This window comes from Meriones unguiculatus, chromosome 3 (genome assembly GCF_030254825.1).
Source record: "Meriones unguiculatus strain TT.TT164.6M chromosome 3, Bangor_MerUng_6.1, whole genome shotgun sequence".
In the NCBI taxonomy this organism is placed as follows: domain Eukaryota; kingdom Metazoa; phylum Chordata; class Mammalia; order Rodentia; family Muridae; genus Meriones; species Meriones unguiculatus.
This window is the reverse complement of record NC_083351.1, coordinates 33,308,894-33,329,620: the sequence shown is the minus strand read 5'-3', so window position 1 is coordinate 33,329,620 and position 20,727 is coordinate 33,308,894. Positions and strand designations below refer to the sequence as shown.

The 20,727-nt window shown below is 44.0% G+C and overlaps 2 protein-coding genes across 3 annotated transcripts; one reads left to right on the top strand and one right to left on the bottom strand.

The window, feature by feature from the left end:
* The first annotated feature begins 88 nt into the window (after window positions 1-88).
* Lrrc41 (leucine rich repeat containing 41) lies at window positions 89-20,626 on the top strand. 2 transcript variants are annotated; one of them, XM_021660013.2, is made up of 10 exons: window positions 89-498; window positions 4,643-4,729; window positions 5,876-5,946; window positions 12,965-14,099; window positions 16,923-17,183; window positions 18,487-18,651; window positions 18,741-18,839; window positions 19,409-19,531; window positions 19,759-19,834; window positions 19,917-20,626. In XM_021660013.2, exons 1-10 carry the CDS (start codon window positions 300-302, stop codon window positions 20,134-20,136), a joined length of 2,436 nt encoding a protein of 811 aa, XP_021515688.1. In that variant the 5' UTR covers window positions 89-299; the 3' UTR covers window positions 20,137-20,626. The 2 variants fall into 2 exon arrangements, with proteins under 2 accessions (XP_021515688.1, XP_021515689.1); XM_021660014.2 differs by lacking the exon at window positions 89-498 and adding an exon at window positions 627-1,174.
* Window positions 3,476-4,647, bottom strand: LOC110563066 (small ribosomal subunit protein eS27-like). The gene has a single exon (XM_060379803.1). It carries the CDS (start codon window positions 3,732-3,734, stop codon window positions 3,522-3,524), a length of 213 nt encoding a protein of 70 aa, XP_060235786.1. The 5' UTR covers window positions 3,735-4,647; the 3' UTR covers window positions 3,476-3,521.
* Window positions 20,627-20,727: the final 101 nt, after the last annotated feature.

The following is a 20,727-nucleotide window of genomic DNA, read 5'->3' as shown; positions in this document are numbered from 1 at the left end:
ATGCACAAATTGGCCTGTACCACTCGCTAGCTGCAGAAGGTAGGGGAAGCTGGAGTATATGCCTGAGGAGGATTTGCTAAGAAACGCCCTTTTGGCCACTCCCGGCCCAAATGCATTGACGCGCTGGGACTCTACAAAGATTCCTGCCTAAGATACCTGAAACGCCTGCTAGTTCATTTGACATTCTTCCAGCGCGGTTCCTGTTCGTACCCATATTAGCTATGGAGCGCTCCTAAGAGCTGACCTCTTCAAGATGGCGGCCCGCGCGTGTCATTCTCGGGCTCGCGCACCTCCCCAAGATGGCGGCGCCCGAGGCCTGGCGCGCCCGGAGTTGCTGGTTCTGTGAGGTAGCGGCGGCAACGACCATGGAGGCCACGTCCCGGGAGGCGGCGCCAGCGAAGAGCTCGGCCTCGGGCCCCAGCGCTCCCCCCGCCCTGTTCGAGCTGTGCGGGCGGGCAGTGAGTGCCCATATGGGGGTTCTGGAGAGCGGGGTGTGGGGTAAGTGGCGGAGTGAGGGGCGACCTCCGGCAGCGAGCGGGGGCGGCCCAGCGGCTAGGGGGCGCGGGGGGCGAGGCCGAGAGGCCCGGGGCAAGGCCCAGCCCGGGGCACTGGAAGGCAGATTGAGCCGGAGCATGAAATCCGTGACTGACAGGGCTGGGCAGAGTGAAGACTGAGACCAGACGAGCCAGCGGACCCCAACCGCGGCTTGCCCGGGGGGCGCGGGGGTCGAGGCCAGAAGGCCCGCTGTGGGGCGAAGCTGCCCGGGCCCTAGCGACAGGGGCCGGAGTGGCAGGCCGGAGCGCAGGCTCGGAACTGACACCGGGCTGGGGCCGCCCTGGGCTGGGGACTCTCGGATGTGGAGCGGACCGACGGTCAGGGATGGCCGGGCCGCCTCCGGGCCGGGGCCGCAATTGGCAGGCCCGACCTGAGGCAGGGAGGCCAGGCCCGGGGCCACCTAAACTGTCGGCCCGGGGCCTCCGCTGTCTGCGGCGTACACCGCGGGTAGCAAAACTCCCGAAGCCCGGCGGATGGGCGGGGTGGGACGGCCGAGCCGAGAGCGAGGGAACGGGGTTGGGGGAGAGGCCGAGAGGCTGGGGGCGCCGTGGCCTGTTTGACGGCCCAGGGGCTGAAGGGAGCGCACCGACGCCTCGCTGCTGATCCGCCCGCAGAGCAGGTAGCACCGGAGGCCCCTTGGATAGGCCAGGGCGGTGGACATGGTAGAAAGTGAGTGGACCGGGCCGGCAGAGGTTCAGCAAGCAAGGACAGGCTCGAAAGACCCGCCGGCGGGGAGGGCCGAGGAGGCCTCAGGCGGGGCAAGGGCCAAGGCATCTCGGACCGAGTAGCCCGAATGGGATTAAGACGCGTCCTGGTGTAGAGGCCTTGGTCCATATGGGAGGGAACCGAGGCCTCAGGCCTGAGAGCGGTCGGTACCAAAGGGCTGGACCTGTCGAGGTCCGAACTGAGCTAAGGCCAGCGGCCTGGAGCGCCCCGACCAGATGGTCTCAGGGAGGCCCTGCTGTGGGAGGATACTGCGCGCTAGCGGCCTGGCAACTTAAGAGGGGAAAGAATCCACGATGTGAAAAGTGGTAGAGAGTTGAAAAGTTAGGGCCCTCTGAGGCAGGCCTAGCTTCAACAGAGACAAGGGAGGCCATGGCCTGACAGAATGGTGATGGTGGAATAGTCAGGCAGAAGTTGGATGAAATCACAGGTCAGGCCAAATGGAAGATGCAGGAGGAGAGGGTAACATTAGAGGAGGCTTCTGGCCTTGGAGTATACAATGGATGTTACACCAGAAGGTGCCATGATGGTGGTGACATCTTTGCCAAGAAGGAAGGCCCTGGTCAGCTAACATTTGAGGTTAACGGTTTTGCTAAACCATGAGGAGGTGGGTTTGAAGGGTTGCCACTCCAAAATAAGTTCTAAGGCTCTACAGAGTGGCCATTTAGGCCCTTTTGTGGTTGGAGTGGGCCACCACTGCTGAGAAGGCCCAAGTGCCTTCCTATATGTGGGGGTAGGGGAGAAGAGAGGGTTAAGAAGTCCTCAGGCCCTGTGTGAGCAAAGGAGGTTCTGGAGGCCTTGTGCCAAGCTGAGAGGAAAAGGTCAGGCTGACCCCATCATGAATGGGAGAAAGGCCTCAGTGGGGCTGAGTAGGGCCTCAGAGAAGTCCTGGGAGTGTGGAAGCCTGCATCAGCCTGGAGATTCCTAGATGCTTATCTTGGCTAGAAGGAGTTCAGTGGTATGGAGGCCCCACCTTGCAAAAAGGAAGCATCTTAAAAAAAAAAAAGTATAAGCTAGAAGGAAGCAAAGAAAAATACATTAAAGTTTGTGGATAGAAGAGATATTTCTGTGAGAGGGGATGACTTAACAGAGAGCAGATTGGAAAGGGAAAAAGGGGAAGCTCTGAAGGCAAGGCTTTTCTATCTCCTTATCACTACTTCATTGTTGTTGGTGGAGCCCAGCCTGGCTGAGGAGGCAGGGGAGCCTCTAGTGGGCTAGATGAAGTAAATAGCCATCCAGCAAGAGCTTATCTCCAGCAAGAACTTTTAGAAGGGCCAAGGAAGAGGCCTGTCAAGCAGTGCTATTTTGAAGGGAAGTTCAGAGTGAGCTAGAAAGCAGTCAGGAAAGGCTGCTTGGAGGACTAGCATTGCTGAGAAGAGAGGGTAAGAGATGCAACACAACAGTGAAGAAAAAAACAAAACAAAAGGCCAGTGAGGTGGCTCAGCAAGACACTTGCTGTCAAGCCTGAGGACCTAAGGTCAATTTCTAGGACCCACATAGGAGAAATGGCGCCTGCAGGTTGTCCTCTGACCTCATATACCTGTTGTAGGACATTCTCAAAAGTACAGTGAGAAAAGCTCAGTAGAATAAGCTGTGTAACCTTAAATACCAGGATGGGAGGTTTGAACTTTATCTTGAATGGAGAGCTTTTGAAAGATTTTGAGCAAAGTAGTGTCATCAGGAAGAACAAGATTCAGAGAGAATAAGAGACAGAGGTCAGTGCGATCAGATGAGAGGCCTATGTTAGTATAATATAGCACAAGGAATTAATGCTCTCATTCAACAGGTACAGTGAATATCATTGAGTGCTCACTGATAGATACTAAATGGTACACTATATTCTCAGATCTCAAGATTCAGTTAATCCTCAAGTACAGAAAAAAATACACTGAGGAAGAGCTATGTGTGCTGACTCACACCTGTAATCCCAGTGCTCAGGAGGCTAAGACAGAAGGACTGCCTGAAGTTACAAGGCAGCCAGAACCGAGACCCTGTTTAATTTAAAGAAAATAGAGGTGCTAGAGAGAGAGAGAGTACTCCTTTACCCGGGACAGTTCGACTCCTAACAAGCATGTCAGATCAAAACTGCCTGGAACTCCAGTTCCAGTGGATCTAATACCTTATATACATAATTTTTTAAAAAATCTTTTTATGTATCCAAAATGTGTTTATTGGGATGGCTCCCACTCATCTTGAATCAGGTGCATTCAGTACTGCTTCTTCCTGAAGGAACATTCCTTCTGTTAGCCTTGCTTTTCCATAGGCTGACAAAGAACAGTGGAGCAGCCAACACACAATACTACCATTTGTGCATGGCTGAAAACCATGGTGATTTTATAGCATCCTGGGCATTTCACATCCATAAAGTATGAATTGGGGCTCTGCACCAGGTGCTTTTTCTTGTGATTCCTCTTCTCTCCTAGAGAGGGATGAAGGAGATCTTTTGAGAGAGGCATGTTCTCTTATGGAGGTTGTCACCGCCAGAAAGCAATAAAATATTTTTTTTAAGTAGTTCAAGGAATAGAAATTTTGTATACTAGAAGGTCTTAAGCTTAATAGAATAGACAGAATGAACATAATATAATCAATATTTGCTGATCTTATTATGGACAGGTATTGTGTTAAACAAATTACAAGCATGATCTTTAATGTTATGAGGTAGTCATTTCTATCTATTCCCTCCTCACACACCCCAAATCCAGACACCCAAATCTTTTTTTTTAATTGAGTCAGGGTTTTGCTATGTGATCCTGGCTGTCCTGGTACTCATTATGTAGCTCAGGCTAGCTTGAACTTGAAACATTACTCCTGCCTCAGCCTCCCAAGTGCTGGAATAAGAATTTGACTCAAACAGAACAAATATCAGTTCTTCCTAACTTCTCTAGTTCTAACAGGGAGTATAATAAGTTCTAGGACTTTGCATCTAGAGTTGGACAGTTAATTGTGTATTGGACAAGTTACTCAAATCTTTTTTTTTTTTTTTTTTTTGAGACTAGTGCTGCTTTCTGTAATAAGGCCAGGAGGGAAGAATAAGTAAAAACAACCTAAAAGAATGAGGGAAGTTTCATAGTCAAGGCTTGCCTTGAATTCCTGATCATCTTGCCTCTTGGAATACAGATTAAATTGGTTTTTGTTTTTAAGATATAATGCATTTTAGAGAACAGTTATCTTTAGTTTTCATAGGAAGATACTAGCTCAGAGTATACTCAGAGCTCAATGCTTCTTGGGCAGAAGTATACTGACCTCAATGAGCAGGTCAGTTTGTTTAACTCATCCTTTCTCCTGAATTTTCAGCTGCTTTGAGATAGATAATGTTTAGAACCCAGGAGGAGAGAAAATAAACTTTGTGTTTTGGTTTTTGTAGCCCTCCCAGGCCCAATACTTCAAAGCATCTTACCTCTGCTCAATATATATTACTTGGAAAGGATTGAGGAAACTGCTCTCAAAAAAGGTAAGTGTCAAGGGGCTGAAGAGATGGCTCAGAGGTTAAGAGCACTGGCTGCTCTTCCAGAGGTCCTGAGTTTAATTCCCAGCAACTACATGGTGGCTCACAAAAATCTATAATGAGATCTGGTGCCCCCTTCTGGCAAGCAGGCAGAACAGTGCATACATCAATAAAAATGGGGGTTTTGTCCGTTTGTTTTTTAAAGGAAAAAGTAAGTGTCTTTTCTCCTCTTTCTCATTCATGATTGTGAACAAGATACCATGTTATGTTCTTCAGGTAACTGATACCCAAGTAGAACTTCGTGCTTTTCAAAACCCACCTCAGCTAGGTGTGGTGGTGCACACCTTTAATCCCTTCTGGGAGTCAGAGGCCAGCCTGCTCTACAGTGAGTTCTAGGCCAGCCAAAGCTACATAGTAATACCCTGTGTCAAAAAACAAAAAAGCACCTACATAGGGTTGGAGAGATGACTCAGTGGTTTCAGAGCACTTGTTGCTCTTGGAAAGAATCTGGGTTTGGGTCCCAACATACATATATCAGTTCACAACTATCTTTAACTCCAGTTCCAGTGACCTAACATCCTCTTTTGGCCTCTTTTGTACATGTGGTGTACAGTATACATGCAGGCAAAACACACCACATGAAAAAGAAATAGATCTTTTATAAAAAGTACCTTCACATCTATTTTCTTATATTATTTCCTATAGTGTACATAATACATGTATACCATCCCTGTTCCTCTGATAAGACACAAACAAGCTATAACTAGAACTTTTGGATATTAGTGTTTTTATTTTACCAAGCTGTTTCTCATTGGCAAAATTAACACGTAATATTTGTGTAACCTTGATGGGACAAGCAGTTCTAGGTACTTAACCCAGAGAACTTCATTTACTCACTTAATCCTTTTCAACAGTCCTATGAAATAGCTATGACATTTTACAGATGAGGAAACAATTAAGTAGCTTGCCCATGATTATATAGCTTTAGAATAGTTCATTAATAGTCAAACCCAGATCATCCGTCCTTAGAGTCTGTGCTCTTAACTGCTTAGCTAGCTATCTTATTCCTCTGAAGCCAGAGGACAATATGAAAGGCTAATATACTTTATGCATGGTGGGCAGCAAGCAGCCAAACAGTATTTCTTCTTACAGGTCTCTCCACTCAGGCCATCTGGCGCCGACTCTGGGATGAGCTGATGAAAACAAGGCCTTCCAGTTTGGAGGTAAGTTAAGGTATCAGGAAGAACTCTAGCCTAACCTTGCATAGTAAAACCAAGTATAACAAACCGACACAAACTAGGAACTACTGAGGAGCAGTGAGTGGATTTGGGAGCTGAGCTCAAGTGATATGTCACAAGGTTTTGGCTCATTTGGTATTTAGTATTGACTTGTTCACCATGATTACAGGGTACTTAAAACAGGAAAGGGTATGATCACAGTGGAATGTAGACCCACAATTCCTTGCATTTTTGCACCAGAGTTGGTGCAAAAAATTAAAATATCTTTGCTAAGTACAAAAGTTTGGTTCGCAAGGCCTTGTTACATTTATCTGGCTTAGAAGAAGCTATATAAAAAGAATAAGTGAGTAGGGTCTGGAGAGAGATGGTTCATCACTAAAGAGAATTGGCTGCTTTTGCAGAGAACCTAGGTTCAGTTCCCAGCACCTACATGGCACCTCACAACTATCAGTAACTCTGGTTCAAAGAAATACAATACCCTCCTCTGGCCTCCTGGAACACTAGACACATATGTGATGCATACATGTAGACAAAACACTCATGCACATAAAATAAAAAGGATTAAGGACTAGTAAACAGTGGTTGAAGTTTCTCATTGTGTACCCTGATCTGTGTGAGCATGGATGAGTGTGCGTGTATAGGACAAGGAAGAGGATTATCCTAAGTGTTTCTGCAGTAGTCAGGCTATCTTTCCCTGGAAGATAGGGAAGAAAAGGTCAAAACCACATCATTTGAATCACATTTGAAATATGAGATGTTACTTCTGAAAAAGACAAACATGGGCTGCAAATTAATAGACTTGAATCTTAAAGAAAATACATTTTTGCTAACCTAAAGGTGGAACTTTAAGATTAATAATAAAGCAAGCTAATTTCAGGAGTAATAAACATCTTGTTACTAAGTATTCAAACAGACTGGATAACACCTTGACATAAGAACATTTAGGGCATACAGAGAACTCAGAATCATGAGAGGGGTTGGACAGGGTCTCTAGTAGGATTCCTTTTGCCCCAAAATTCTATTTACTAATTCAGATCAAAAACCACTGGAGCTCTTAAACAGAAGTAATAATGGCCTTCTGTCAACTTTAGAGAAGCATACTTTCAGTATTTCACTTATAGTAGGCTGACCAGCACGTGATGCCATTTTTCTTTATCCAACATTATCTCAAGCTTCTAGAAAGTTATTTAGTTTGTTTTCTTGGCTCAAACCATTTCAGAAGATAGGGAGGTTCAGGCTGGGCAAGAACCTCCCTAAGTTATTTAGGCAGAAGTTCTGATTTGGTACATACCTGTTCCAGATGTCTTTTTCTGATTCCTACTTTAGCATAAAAACAGTCTTCATCTTACCTATAATTTAAAAATATCTGTTGAGGATTTTGAGGTATAGCTTAGTGAGAAGAGTGTTTGCCTACCATGTATAACACAACAAATTTAATATCCAACACTGCCAAAACAAACAAAAAACCAGTAACAACCAAGCCACTTTTTGATCCTGCTTAGTTCTAAGGCACTACGATAGATTCAAAGAACACTGCTAATGAAACGAGAATAATTCAAACTGTGTAGAGATCTGTGTGGTGCAATAGATATTTTGAAAGCAAAGTGGTAGGAAATGAAGAAGCAACAGAAAAGAGTATGCTTCCATTACATAGATAATATCTGTGTAAATTAAAGATGAAATTTTAAAAGCAAACAACTAAAAACAAGTAAGTAGCTCAGTATGTAGTCTCAGAATAGAATGCCATTTATTAAAACAGGTAAAACCAAAAAGGAAGTTGGGGCCTGGTAGTGTAGGTCAGTGATAAGAGTAGCAAGTGTAAGACTACGATCTGGACTGAGAGTCATTGGCTTAATCACATAACATGGCAACACAATAAACATGTTTTAAGGTCTTGGATTTTTGTTTTGTTATCTGTATATGTGCATGTATGTATGTTTGTGCCGGTACCCATGGAAGCCAGAAGAGAACAGTGGATCTCCTGGAACTAGAGTTGTAGACAATTGTGAGATAACATGAATGCTGGGAATTGAACCCAAGATCTCTGGAAGAGTAGCCAGTACTCTTACCCACTGAGCCATCTCTCCAGCCCCAAGACTTTTATTTTTAAATATTATCTTTTCAGCCTCCATAAATGAATTTTAAATGATCAGTTATAAGGCAACATTTGAAACGCTATTTGCAAAACAAAAAGAGCTGGTGATGTGGGGCCGGAGATGGCTCAGCAGTTAAGAGCACTGGCTGCTCTTCCAAAGGACACGGGTTCAAATCCCAGCACCCACATGGCAGTTTACAGCTGTCTGTAATTCCAATTCCAGTGGCTTTGATACCCTCACACAGACATACATGGAGACAGAACATCAGTACAAATAAAATTATTCTGTTTCCAGCACTCACATCTGCTGTTTGCCTGTAACTTCAGCTCCAAAGGAGCTGATGCCTTCTTCTGGCCTTCACGGGCACACAAACAAATAAAAAATTTTAAATATAGACAATAGGAAAATCATAATAGAATAAAATGAACAAAGAGTTAAACACATTATAGAAAGTACCAGTAGAGAATGAGGATATAGTTTAGTTGATAGAGTACTTGCCTGGCATATTCAAAGTTCTGGGTTCAGTACCCAGCACTGTATAAAGCCATGTACAGTGGTACATATAAATGTAATTCCAGCACTTGGACTATGGAGGTGGGAGGGTCAGAAGTTCAAGATTATCCTTAGTTATATATCAAGGCCAGCCTTTACTATCTAAGACTGAGACCCTGACTTCAAAAAACTCCAATGATAGTGGGGCACGGTGGCACACACCTGTAATCCCAGCACTCTGGGAGGCAGAGGCAGGTAGATGGATCACTGTGCATTCAAGGTTAGCCTGGTCTAAAAAGGGAGTCCAGGACAGTCAAAGCTACACAGAGAAACCCTGTCTGAAACAAACAAAAAACTGCAATGAAATAAAAACATTCAGTGTCATAATATGTGTGGAAGAAAAATTTTACCTCATGTAAAACTTTTTTTTTGTCAGGGTTGGGGGTGGGGTACAAAATATCATTCTTAGGATCAGATACCTGAAACTTGTGCCTTAGTGTTTTGTTGGTTAAAACAAACTGTCACATTCATTCATCCATTTATTTATTTGAAGGTAAACAGGTTGTTTACCTTTACACTAATAAAGTTGGGTAAATGGTATGTGCCCATGTTACTGCAGGGGGTTCATGCTATGAGAACACCCTTAAAAGAGCTTCCAAAATAAAAATATGTCAACAGGACCAGCCTATCGTAGTTCCCAGGCATGCTAAATATATTTAGATGTGCTTTCTTTATTGAGAAAAAAAAAAAAATCACTGTAAAAGTGAAGTCACATGCAAAATCAAAAAGCCAAATTAAAATGGGGCTTTTGAGGGGTGGAGGGATGCCTCAGTGGTTCAAAGTGCCAGGTTTAGTTTCCAGCGTGTACATGGTGTCTATAATTTTAGTCCCAGGGATCTGATAACCTCTTACTTCCTCAGACACTGTGCAGAGAATACAGACCTATGTTTTAGGTAAAGATGGAGGGAAAGTAAAGGTGTTAGTGGAAACATACCTGTAATCACAATAATACTTAAAGAGGTAGAGGTGGGAAGGATAAAGAATTCAAAGTCAGTCATAGCAAGTTAACCTGAGGCCAGCCCAAGGAACCAAAACTACAAACCCTTCCTCACCAACAGCAAAACAAAGTTTCACTCAAAAGAAAAATGGACATCTGTGAACATCTATTGATGCTAACAAGGAAGTGTTTAGTCCTCCCTCATTTGAACATATTTTCACGTTTTTCAGCATCTGAGCTGCCAGCTTATAGAGGACAGGCCAAGGTGGGCAACTGTCCTCTCATTAGCAGTTTGTCGTTTCCACCACCCCCATGCAAGAGTGTTGAATTCAGTTTGCATTATTGTGCTGGAGTCCACAAAATGAGTTGCTTAGGCTAGATTTCTCGGCTTTTTTTTTTTTTTTTTTTTTTTTTTTTTACAGATTCTAAAGGTAGCACTGGAAAAATTACTTCTACCAGCGTGAATTCTTGAAAAGCCACTGGGATAACCATTATAACTTTATATACTTAACCTTCACAATCATTGTGTTGGTTTAGTAGTTACAGATGAAGAAGTTGACAGAATGAGGACTTCCCAAAGGTTATAGTTAATACAGGATATACCTAGCTTGAAGCAGTGTGGCTCTTGAAGTACTTGCTTCTATTAATTGTGCCATGCTGCTTGTGCAGTTACCACACTTGAGGTGTTACACCTTTATTAACAGGTCTAAAAAGTCCAGCATTTAGTTTCACCTACATGTCCATTATCCTTCTTATGCAGAAACAACCACAATAGCTTAGGTCACAATCTTGTCCAGATTTTTTCATAGCCATATAACTTACCTATAAAATTGAAGGCTTACTCAACTTGGATAGAACTCAGATTTGCCGGAATTAAAGCCATACTACTCCACGTTCAGCTTTGCGAATAATTTTCAGGACTGTGTATGTTAAGCTATTTGCATGTCTATAATCCCAGGATGCTGAAAATTGAGGCACACTTGAGCTACATATAGCAGGATCTTGTCAAAAGAAACAAAAAAAACGAAATAAAAAAAAACCTCTGTGTGGACCAACAGATGTGTAGGGAAAAGTGCCAGTGAGACCCTAAAGGACTCAAAAATATTTCTTTGCTACCAATCAACACTAAGCAGAGGGTGGAGGAATGTCAGTGTTAAAATGAGTTGTCCAGGAGCATTTGCTGATCTTTCAGAGGACCTAAGTTTAATTCATGACACTCACAGGGCGACCCTTCCTGGCTCTTACAACCAGGCAAGAGTGAGGTGTCCAGTTATACACACAAGCAAATCACCATACACATAAAAATATTTAAAATTGCTGTCTAACATGCATAAGGCCTTTGGGTTCAGTACTCAACATTCATAATTGGGGGAAGAGAGGTTTGGTTGCCAGCTAAGTTTTCCACTTCCTTGGTGTCCAGCTGGTAAGCAAGACATGTAGGTTAACTTAACCATGAAATTACACCTAAATACTACCATAGAAGGCAGAGCATAGGACAAAAAAGCTACACTTTGCCTAAGGATACTAGGACCTCCTGATTTGAATTGAGAGCATCACTCTGATAGGGAAGATTAAGATGGGTAGGTTAAGGGTCAAAGTGAAGTGTTTTGTTATAGTGTCCATCCTGGTTAAGTGTCTTACTTTTAGTCTTTTTTTTTTTTTTTTTTTGCCTTATTTTGTTTTTCTGAGACAGGATTTCTCTGTGTAGCCCTGGCCATACTGGACTGTTTTTGTAGACCAGGTTAGCCTTGAACACACAGAGATCTGCCTGCCTCTGCCTCCCAAGTGCTGGGATTTCCCAAGTGCTGGGATTAACGGCGTGCACTGTCTGCCATCTTTACTTTTAGTCTTGATCCATGTAACAATCTTCATCATAAAACAGGTGATAGTACTTAACATCTTAGAGAAGGAAAAGAGGTCAAGAGTTCTAATGAGAATTGGGGCCTGTAATGAAGCCAGCAGATGACTACATGAAGGATGGAGACTAGATGCTTTAAACTAGAAATGGTAGGGCTGTTAACAAGGTCATGAGACCATATCTACAAAGCCCAAACCTTCTAGCACTTGCAGGAATAAAATCAAAGAGTAAAGTCACTTGTCTGACATGCCTGGCAACCTGACTTAGAGCTTCAGAACCTGCATAAAGTTAAAACTGACTTCACAAAAGTTTCCTCTGAACTGCACACACACAGCAGCACATGAACACCCCCAACCCACAACTATAAAATCTAATTAAGCAAACAAAAACTCTCGGGCTTAGTGAGTTAGATAGCCCTTCCTGACCTCTGGCGAACATCAGACTCATTGGGAAGTTTGAAAAAATAAAATGTTCAGATGTTGCATGTAGAATCCCCGAGCCTGGGAAGCTGGCGTGCACGTTGGGTGGCCGTTGAAGGGAACACCTATACAAGAAACGCTGATGCGCATCAGATATTCCCTGTGTAGCAGGGTCCCAGCACTCCGGAGGCAGAGTAAGTTCAAGGTAGGCTGTCTACAGGGCTTGTTCACGGACAGCAAAGGCTACACATAAGCCCTGTCAGATAGAGAGGAGACAGAAGACAAAGAAAAAAATTGTTCCCTCCAGAGTTTGTTTTTCCAAGACAGGATAAGTGTTGGGTTGGGCATGGTACTTGCCTGCAATCCCAACCCAGAAACAGGGTTCCCAAATTAAGATGGTTAAGCCAGTCAGATCACTTCTGGGTTCAAGGGAGAACCCTACCTTAAAAAGGAAAGTGTCAAAAGCACCCACTATTGACTTTCAGCAGCCAGAGGGACACATGTATATGTACACAAACTGTTCCTTAGTTTGGGTCCAAGTTTTGATTACCAACTTACCTGGTAGGGATGACCAGTGTCATTCACCACCACATCCAGCTACTTTGGTGCACTTCGTTTGTTTTTACTCAAAACATATTTTCTCTGTAGCCCTGGCTATCCTGAAACTTCCTCTGTGTACCAGGCTGGTCCTGAACTCAGAAAGGTTGGTGCACACTTTTAATCCCAATGATGGGAGGAACATATTCCTTGAGCTTGATGGCCTGATAGCCTGAAGTATTTAGCAAGCCTCAACCCAGTTTTTTTTGTTTGCTTACCAAACAAAAAAAAAAAAAAAAAAAGGTGGCTAGCTCCTACGGAGCAATGCTAGAGGACTACCAGTCATTAATATGCCTGTATATACAGGCTGTCACTTGTCAGACAAGGAACACTATACATTTCCTCTACAGAAATAACTAAAATGTTTATCTCCCTTATTTTTTTAAATGGGGCTACCAGTAATGTATACCTCAAAAGTGTAAACACTGCATGAATCTATGTAATTTACGTAGACTGATGTCTCAGTGTGTACTCAGCAATGTTTGATACTAGAAGGAAACTTAAGAGGACACTCGACAAATGTCTGGCACTTTTTGCTTTTTAGAGTGTGACTTGCTGGAGAGCCAAGTTTATGGAGGCCTTTTTTTCCCATGTTCTACGTGGAACCATTGACGTGTCTTCTGATAAGCGTCTTTGTGATCAACGCTTCTCACCTCTTCTGCACAGCTCCCGTCATGTCCGACAGCTCACCATCTGCAATATGCTGCAGGGAGCAACTGAGCTAGTGGCAGAACCCAACCGCAGGGTTCTAGAGACCCTGGCCAGTTCTCTGCATACCCTTAAATTCCGCCACCTGCTGTTCTCTGATGTAGCTGCTCAGCAGTCACTTCGGCAGCTCTTGCATCAGCTCATTCACCATGGGGCCGTTAGCCAAGTGTCGCTGTACTCCTGGCCTGTGCCTGAGTCAGCCCTTTTCATCCTTATCCTCACCATGAGTGCTGGGTTTTGGCAGCCAGGCCCTGGTAGCTTGCCTTGTCGTCTCTGTGGTGAAGCCTCCCGTGGCCGGGCCCCATCCCGAGATGAAGGGTCCTTATTGCTAGGTTCACGACGGCCTCGGCGGGATGCAGCAGAGAGATGCGCAGCAGCGCTAATGGCCACCCGGCGGAAGAGTGAAGTGAAGCAGATGCCCAGGGCTGTACCTACCACTCGTGTAACACGCCGCAGCACACAAGAGAGCCTGACGATAGGCGGGACAGACTCAAAGAGGGAGCTGTGTTCTCCAGCCACCTCTTATGAGGCTTCTGGCACAAGGCAGCCATCTTCTGCTCCAGCTGCCTCTGCTTCTGCCTCCTCTTCCACGTCATCCAAACGGGCTCCAGCTAGCTCAGCCTCACAGCCTAAGCCCTTAAAGCGTTTCAAACGAGCTACAGGGAAGAAGGGTGCCCGCACCCGTCAGGGGTCTGGTGCAGAGTCTGAAGACCTTTATGACTTTGTTTTTATCGTGGCTGGTGAGAAGGAGGATGGTGAAGAAATGGAGATTGGTGAAGTAGCTTGTGGAGCCCTGGATGGATCAGATCCCAGCTATTTGGGGCTCCCAGCGCTGGAGGCATCCCAGCGATTCCGCAGCATTTCCACCTTGGAGCTGTTCACAGTTCCTCTCTCCACAGAGGCAGCTCTGACACTGTGCCACCTGCTGAGCTCCTGGGTATCACTGGAGAGCCTTACACTTTCCTACAATGGTGAGCACTGAAGAACAGGGCTGGGGTTGGATCTTTCAGAAGCACGGTGCCTAATCCAGAATAGGTGGTAGGATCAGGCAGATGTGATCTTTTGTGTCTCATGGAGGCAACAGATAAACACAAAAAAACATTGGTACACTGTTAATGATAGGAGAGGAAAATGAGGTCTATAGTCAGTAGTCTGGGTTTACTATTAGAAGAAAGGCTTCTGGAGGAGCTGAAAAGTCAGCTAGAGGTAGTCCATACCCAGCCAGGGCTACCTAAACTGCTAAGTACGACTACAAAAACCACAGTGTCATTCATTGCCATCAACCTCCTAATAGCCCAGTATATCTGCAACATCAAATCCCAATCTGCCAGTCCAAACTCTCCATAGATGACCTAACAAAGAAAATTTGAGTCATACACAAATTTTCTTCAAGCCAGCTTCTGAGTCACCCTTTTCTTCACCACAATGAAAGCTATCTTATCTGAAGCTAATTAAGTCCCCATACTCTATATCTATACTTCCTCCTTTTCTAGGAAGGCTTGCTTCTTAAATGCTTTTAGTAATTTTAATATACTTGGGCTATATTTAACAGTAAATATTCTCAAAATATTAACTAATTTTTAACATCAACCTTACGATAGTGAATGGCATGGTATAGCCCTGCTTAGTGAACTGTAGAGCCAATATACAAGGCCTGATAACTTGTCTTTAAATTTCATTCTTTTAAATCACTAGACTTCTTTCTACTTCCACTAGGTGAACACTGAATCAGGTCTCCACCAACATTCAGTTTCGTCTCTACTCTCTTCACTCAGGCTTCACTTACACTTTCACCAGTGCACAAAGAAGGATGTAGGTCATAAAGCTACTAGATTTCACATGCTTTTCCAATCATCATCTTACAATTACCATTTCTTCCTGAGGCATGTGTGGTCACACATTTATTACAAATCTGGGAGGCTGAGGTAGACAGATCTCTGTGAATTTTAGGCCAATTGATCTACAAAGTGAGTTCCAGGACAGCCAAGGCAACACAGACAAACCCTGTTTAAGAAGAACTGCAACAACCAAAATAACCTTGAAAACTATTTTTTCCTGAAATACTTCTATTTACCTCAGTGTTTCTCCTCCTAATCATCAGTTTCTCAGAACTCTCCCACCTTATCCTCCTTTTCTAGATAACTACATCCATTCCGGTAGCTTCAATGCCTCAGCCTAAGACATTAGCCCTAACTTTTTCCTCAACATCCAGATCCATTAACTCAGCTAACTACTAGGTATCACCCTCGAACTCATTTCCAACCTAGATCACACTATCAATATAATGATCCTCCTCTGCTCGAGGACATTGCAACTGACTGAATTGCCCAAAAAAAAAACAAGATCTGTCTTTTCCAATATATTCAGTCACTACGTCCTACATTTCCATTTTCCAAATCCATTTCTATCTATATCCTTAGTTCATGTTATCATTAGTCCTCACCTGATGTAATTATTTCAGCAGTCCTCCCTTCATACAACCCATTGTTTGCACTGCACAAGTATTCCTTTAAACAATTTTGTTCATTCACAGCTATTTACAGGCTGAGTACAGTAGTACTCCAGAAGTGGAGGCAGGAAGATGGGGAGTTAAAAGGCCAGTGATGGCAACATATTTACTTTGGAAAAACATGAGCGACACAGTGGTCTTCCTATATAATCTAGGCTTCCCTTAACTTCAAATTCCTGCCTCCGCCTCCCACATGGGATTACAGGCATTGCCATCATACCTAATCGTTTTGTTCAATCCTGCTTGCCCCCTTATGCTTTACACACCATGTATTCCAGTTGAGAACCTGTTGCTCAGTCTTCAGGCCTCTGAATGTCAAGTATTTTCTGCCAAAAATTTCTTCTCCATTGTATCTCCTTTAAAACTGAATTGGGAAGCTTTATGATAAAAGCTAAATTATTCAGTCTGTATCTTTTACATATCTATATTGTACTCTTCAATCCCTATGATGTTTAATCAAACTATATGGACAAAGAGCACCATGTGTTCCTTGTGTCTAGGGGAGGGGAAAAAAATCCCGGTTAAATTTACATCAACAGCAGCTTATACTTTCCAAGGAAAGAGGAACTGGGTTCCAAGGAGTTACTTAAGATTATTGAGCAAGCTACTGTACCTTTTAAAAGATTCTTTGTATTTATTATGTGAAAAATGTTTTTTTTTTCTTTCTGTTATATCAAACCCACAATTCATGCACAGTAGGGACAAACTAACCTGGATACACATACCCAGTCTACAAAAAAAAAAAATCATTATTATTATTATTATTATTATTTTGCCATTCCTACATAGTTTTACTGGGTTGGACCATCATTACCTTTCAGCTTTTAAGTCCACTTCATGACCTATGAGATCATGCTCTCTACTTCTTAGCTTTCAAAACTTTCCAGTGTCAGACCCTGACTCTGTAGAGCTGTGTCCTCTCGTGACTTGCTGTCTCCTGACTATCCAAAATTGCATCTTTTGCACTCTACTTAGCATCTGTACCTAGATACCTGTGCAGCTCTCTGGGTCTACAGCAGAACTACTAGCATGAACACATCCTATCTTATTTTGGGATTCCTGTGATAACTCTAGAGTATAGCACAGCAGACAGCATTTTGCCAGTTACCCAAGGAAAGATGAAAATAAATAAGAGACAAATACTTAAATATATACATATATATACATATACATATACACACAAGCTCAAGACTTAGTAGTAATCAATAGAAATATATTTAGAGTTTTCACAGAATATTACTTCTACCTAAATTTCCCACATTTAAACCTTTATCTTTTCTTGTAGGCCTGGGCTCTAATATCTTCCGACTACTGGACAGCCTGCGGGCCCTGTCAGGCCAGGCTGGATGCCGCCTCCGTGCCCTGCATCTCAGTGACCTATTCTCACCATTGCCCATCCTGGAATTGACTCGTGCCATTGTGCGAGCCTTGCCCTTGCTCCGGGTCCTGTCTATTCGTGTTGACCACCCAAGCCAGAGGGACAACCCTGCTGTACCAGAGAGTGCTGGGGCTCCTGGCCACATAATTGGGGATGAGGAAATACCAGGTGAAGCAATGTATATGCACATACACATATTTCCAGTTATACGTACAGCAGTTTTGGGGGGGCTAGAGGGAACCAGTAGATTGAGTTCCAGGCAACCTTGCTGTCATATTATGTTTCCCCTACAAGCTGCCATGTTTTAAAATAACCTTGTTAGATGGATCCCTAGACTGCTATGAGTGTGACAAGGACAGCTGTCTCCAGTAGGGGATCTAAACTGATAACTATTATAGGTAGTCCTGCTTTATGTTCTATTTCCTGTTAGGCCTCCTCTTGCAGCACTGGGCATTGTTCTATATGTGTTCACGTGTCTGTACATATGTGGAGGACACAGGTTGTCTTCCTCTCTCTTCCTCTTCTCTTAAGAATTCTGTTATTGTGTATATGCACACGTGTGTATCACTGCAAATGAGGGGACAACTTTTGGGTCTCAGTTCTGTCCTCCTTTGTGAATGCAGAGACTAAACTAGATTTGTATAGCACACTTTTACCTTCTGAGTCATCACAGAGACCCGAGGGGTGTTTGTTTGTTTGTAGTTCCAGGAATTAAACTTAGGTCTTCACACGTGAGGCAAACCCCCTACCACTAGCTAAATTCCCATCTCTCCATCTTTATTTATTGGGGGTGGGGAGATTTGTCTTACTAAACCTGAAGCTCACCATTTTGGCTAAACTAACTCACCAATTGAACCCTGAGATCTACCTAACTCCACCTCTCCAGTGCTGGAGTTTCAGATGTGGGCCACTGTAGGCATGTCATTGATATAGGTTCTAGGGATCCAAAGTCAGGTTTTCACACTTACAAAGCAAATAACCCCTGAGCCATCTGCCCTAGAATATACTTACTTGCTTGTATCTTACTCCTAAATGCAAAGACAAGATTTTATATTTAATGATCCATTTCTAGAACTTAGCATGACGCCCAACACATAGCAGGTACAGGACAAGTAGATAGTGAGTCTACTGTAAGTAGAAATAGCGGGCCAGTGAAGGTACTAAGTACCAGGCCTGAGATTATCAAGGTAGAATTGACTGTTGTAAGTTTTCTCTGACCCTTATTTGAGCACTGTGGTACTCACATATAAAATACATAGCTTGTTTTCGTTTTTCAAGACAGGGTTTCTCCATGTAGCCTTGGCTGTCCTGGACTTATGTTATAGACCAGGCTGGCTTTGAACTCAGAAATCTGCCTACCTCTGCCTCCTAAGTGCTGGAACTAAAGGCATGCACCACTATGCTCTAAACATGTATTTTTTAAGTGAATTACAGATGGCTAATTGGAATTTCCTCTTCCTATCATATACAGAAAACTGCCTAGAGCAGTTGGAAATGGGATTTCCACGAGGAGCTCAGCCAGCCCCACTGCTTTGCTCTGTTCTGAAGGCCTCAGGTTCTCTACAGCAGCTGTCACTGGACAGTGCCACCTTTGCCTCTCCCCAGGATTTTGGGCTTGTGTTGCAAACACTCAAAGGTAAGAATGGTAAAGGAGAGTAGGTAGAGACCTAGCATTGTTCCCTGGGAAAACTAAGCCCCACTGCCCATGGCTTGTCTCCTATCCAGAATACAACCCGTCCCTGAAAAGGCTGAGCTTCCATGATATGAATCTTGCAGACTGTCAGAGTGAGGTGCTGTTTTTGCTACAGAATCTGACCCTTCAAGGTAAGATCCTAATCCAGAACCTGAACATTCCTGTGTCCTCATTGTAGTTTTGCCACTATCTCAGTGTACAATCCACTGTTCTTTCCCTGCTCTTACATCTTCCTTGACTTGACTATAAAGGATGTAGAACTTTATGACCTTCCTTCTAATCTCCCAAAATCAACTTCTGCTACAAACATGAGCATTTACCCAATTTTTAGTACCTCACCATTTTGTTTTTTGTTTTTAAGGGGCTAGTAGCTGGTAACACACTGGGTGGGTTCAACTGAAAAATAAGATAGTGGGTAGAAATGAACAATGCTGTTGTGGCACATTCCTTTCAGATGCTCACGGTGACTAAAGAGAGGAAGAGGTGGAGAAAAGTGTCCCTGCAGAGATGCTTCTTCTGCCAAACACTTAGGCTCAATATCTTATTTGAATTAAATTCCAACATTGCTTGGGACATTACAGATTATTCTTTTTTTCAGGTCTCTATAAAATGTTCACATACCTTGCTAGGACCACCTGAGGCAGAAAGAACAGCACCAGCCCTACTTCAGTCATCCATATATTCTACTTTCTCTTGACAGAGATTACCTTCTCCTTCTGCCGTCTGTTTGAGAAGCGCCCAGCCCAATTTCTTCCTGAGATGGTTGCTGCTATGAAAGGAAACTCGACACTGAAGGGCCTTCGACTACCAGGGAACCGCCTGGGTAGGGACCATACCCTGGAGAGGAAGGAAGGAACCTTTGACCTAGAAACTTTTGGGGTAAAGGTATTGCCCACTCCACTGAAAGACAGTAGTTGCAATATAGATATTTCAGTATTAGGTCTTTAGAACTGCTAGGTCTAGGGCTCTCCCAAGCTAGAGCTGGGGTAAGATACACTTGTTTCGCTGTTCTTGGGTAGAGGTAATGAGTACCCCCCTCCCTCTCTCCAGGGAATGCTGGCCTGTTGGCCCTAGCAGATGTTTTCTCAGAGGACTCTTCCTCTTCTCTCTGTCAGTTGGATATCAGGTAAGCTAGGGGTTGGGAGACGAGGGATATAGACCAAAGCCTAGTTGATTCCTGCATACCTAACCCATCTCTTCCCTACTAGTTCCAACTGCATCAAGCCAGATGGGCTTCTGGAGTTTGCCAAGCGACTAGAGCGCTGGGGTCGTGGAGCCTTTGGTCACCTACGCCTCTTCCAGAACTGGCTAGACCAGGATGCAGTCACAGCAAGGGAAGCAATACGGCGGCTCCGGGCTACCTGCCATGTGGTCAGCGACTCGTGGGACTCATCCCAGGCCTTTGCAGATTATGTCAGCACCATGTGATGGGGTCCGTACCTCACAGGCCCATCCTCAGTACCATCAGCTTGCAGGGGCTGAGGTATGGGCTGCCCAGAATCCCCAGCCACCGATTCTGTCATTCTCCTTCCACTTTGTCTATTTTTGTTTTGTTTTCATCTTCCCTTGCACTGAGGTCCTGGAGGCCTTGATGAGGCCCAGCAAAGGCATTCCCATAACTGAGTTCAGAGGCTTTATGCCACTTACTCAGTACTCTGGGAACCCCAGGTCAGGAGGTTATAGGTCATTATCTTTACTGAGAAAAGCTCCCAACCCTGCTCTGGGGTTACCTGCTTTACTCCTCAAGCAGGCACCCAGGCTTTAGAGACATATAGAAATGCCCACCACGAGGCCTCTTCCCTCCTGGGCTTACCAATCTGTTCCCAGGCCTCAGTCCCTTTCATGCCTTTATTCCTTTCTTTTTTTTTTTTAAACCAAAAAAAGTTTTTCTTACAAAATAAATTTTGGGCAAACATCATGCAGCCCTTCTTGATGGTTTTCTCTCAGAGAACAAAACTGAACAGAGCCTCATGAGAGAGACAGAGAACCCCTTTTCCCTGTATCCTTCCCCTAAACACT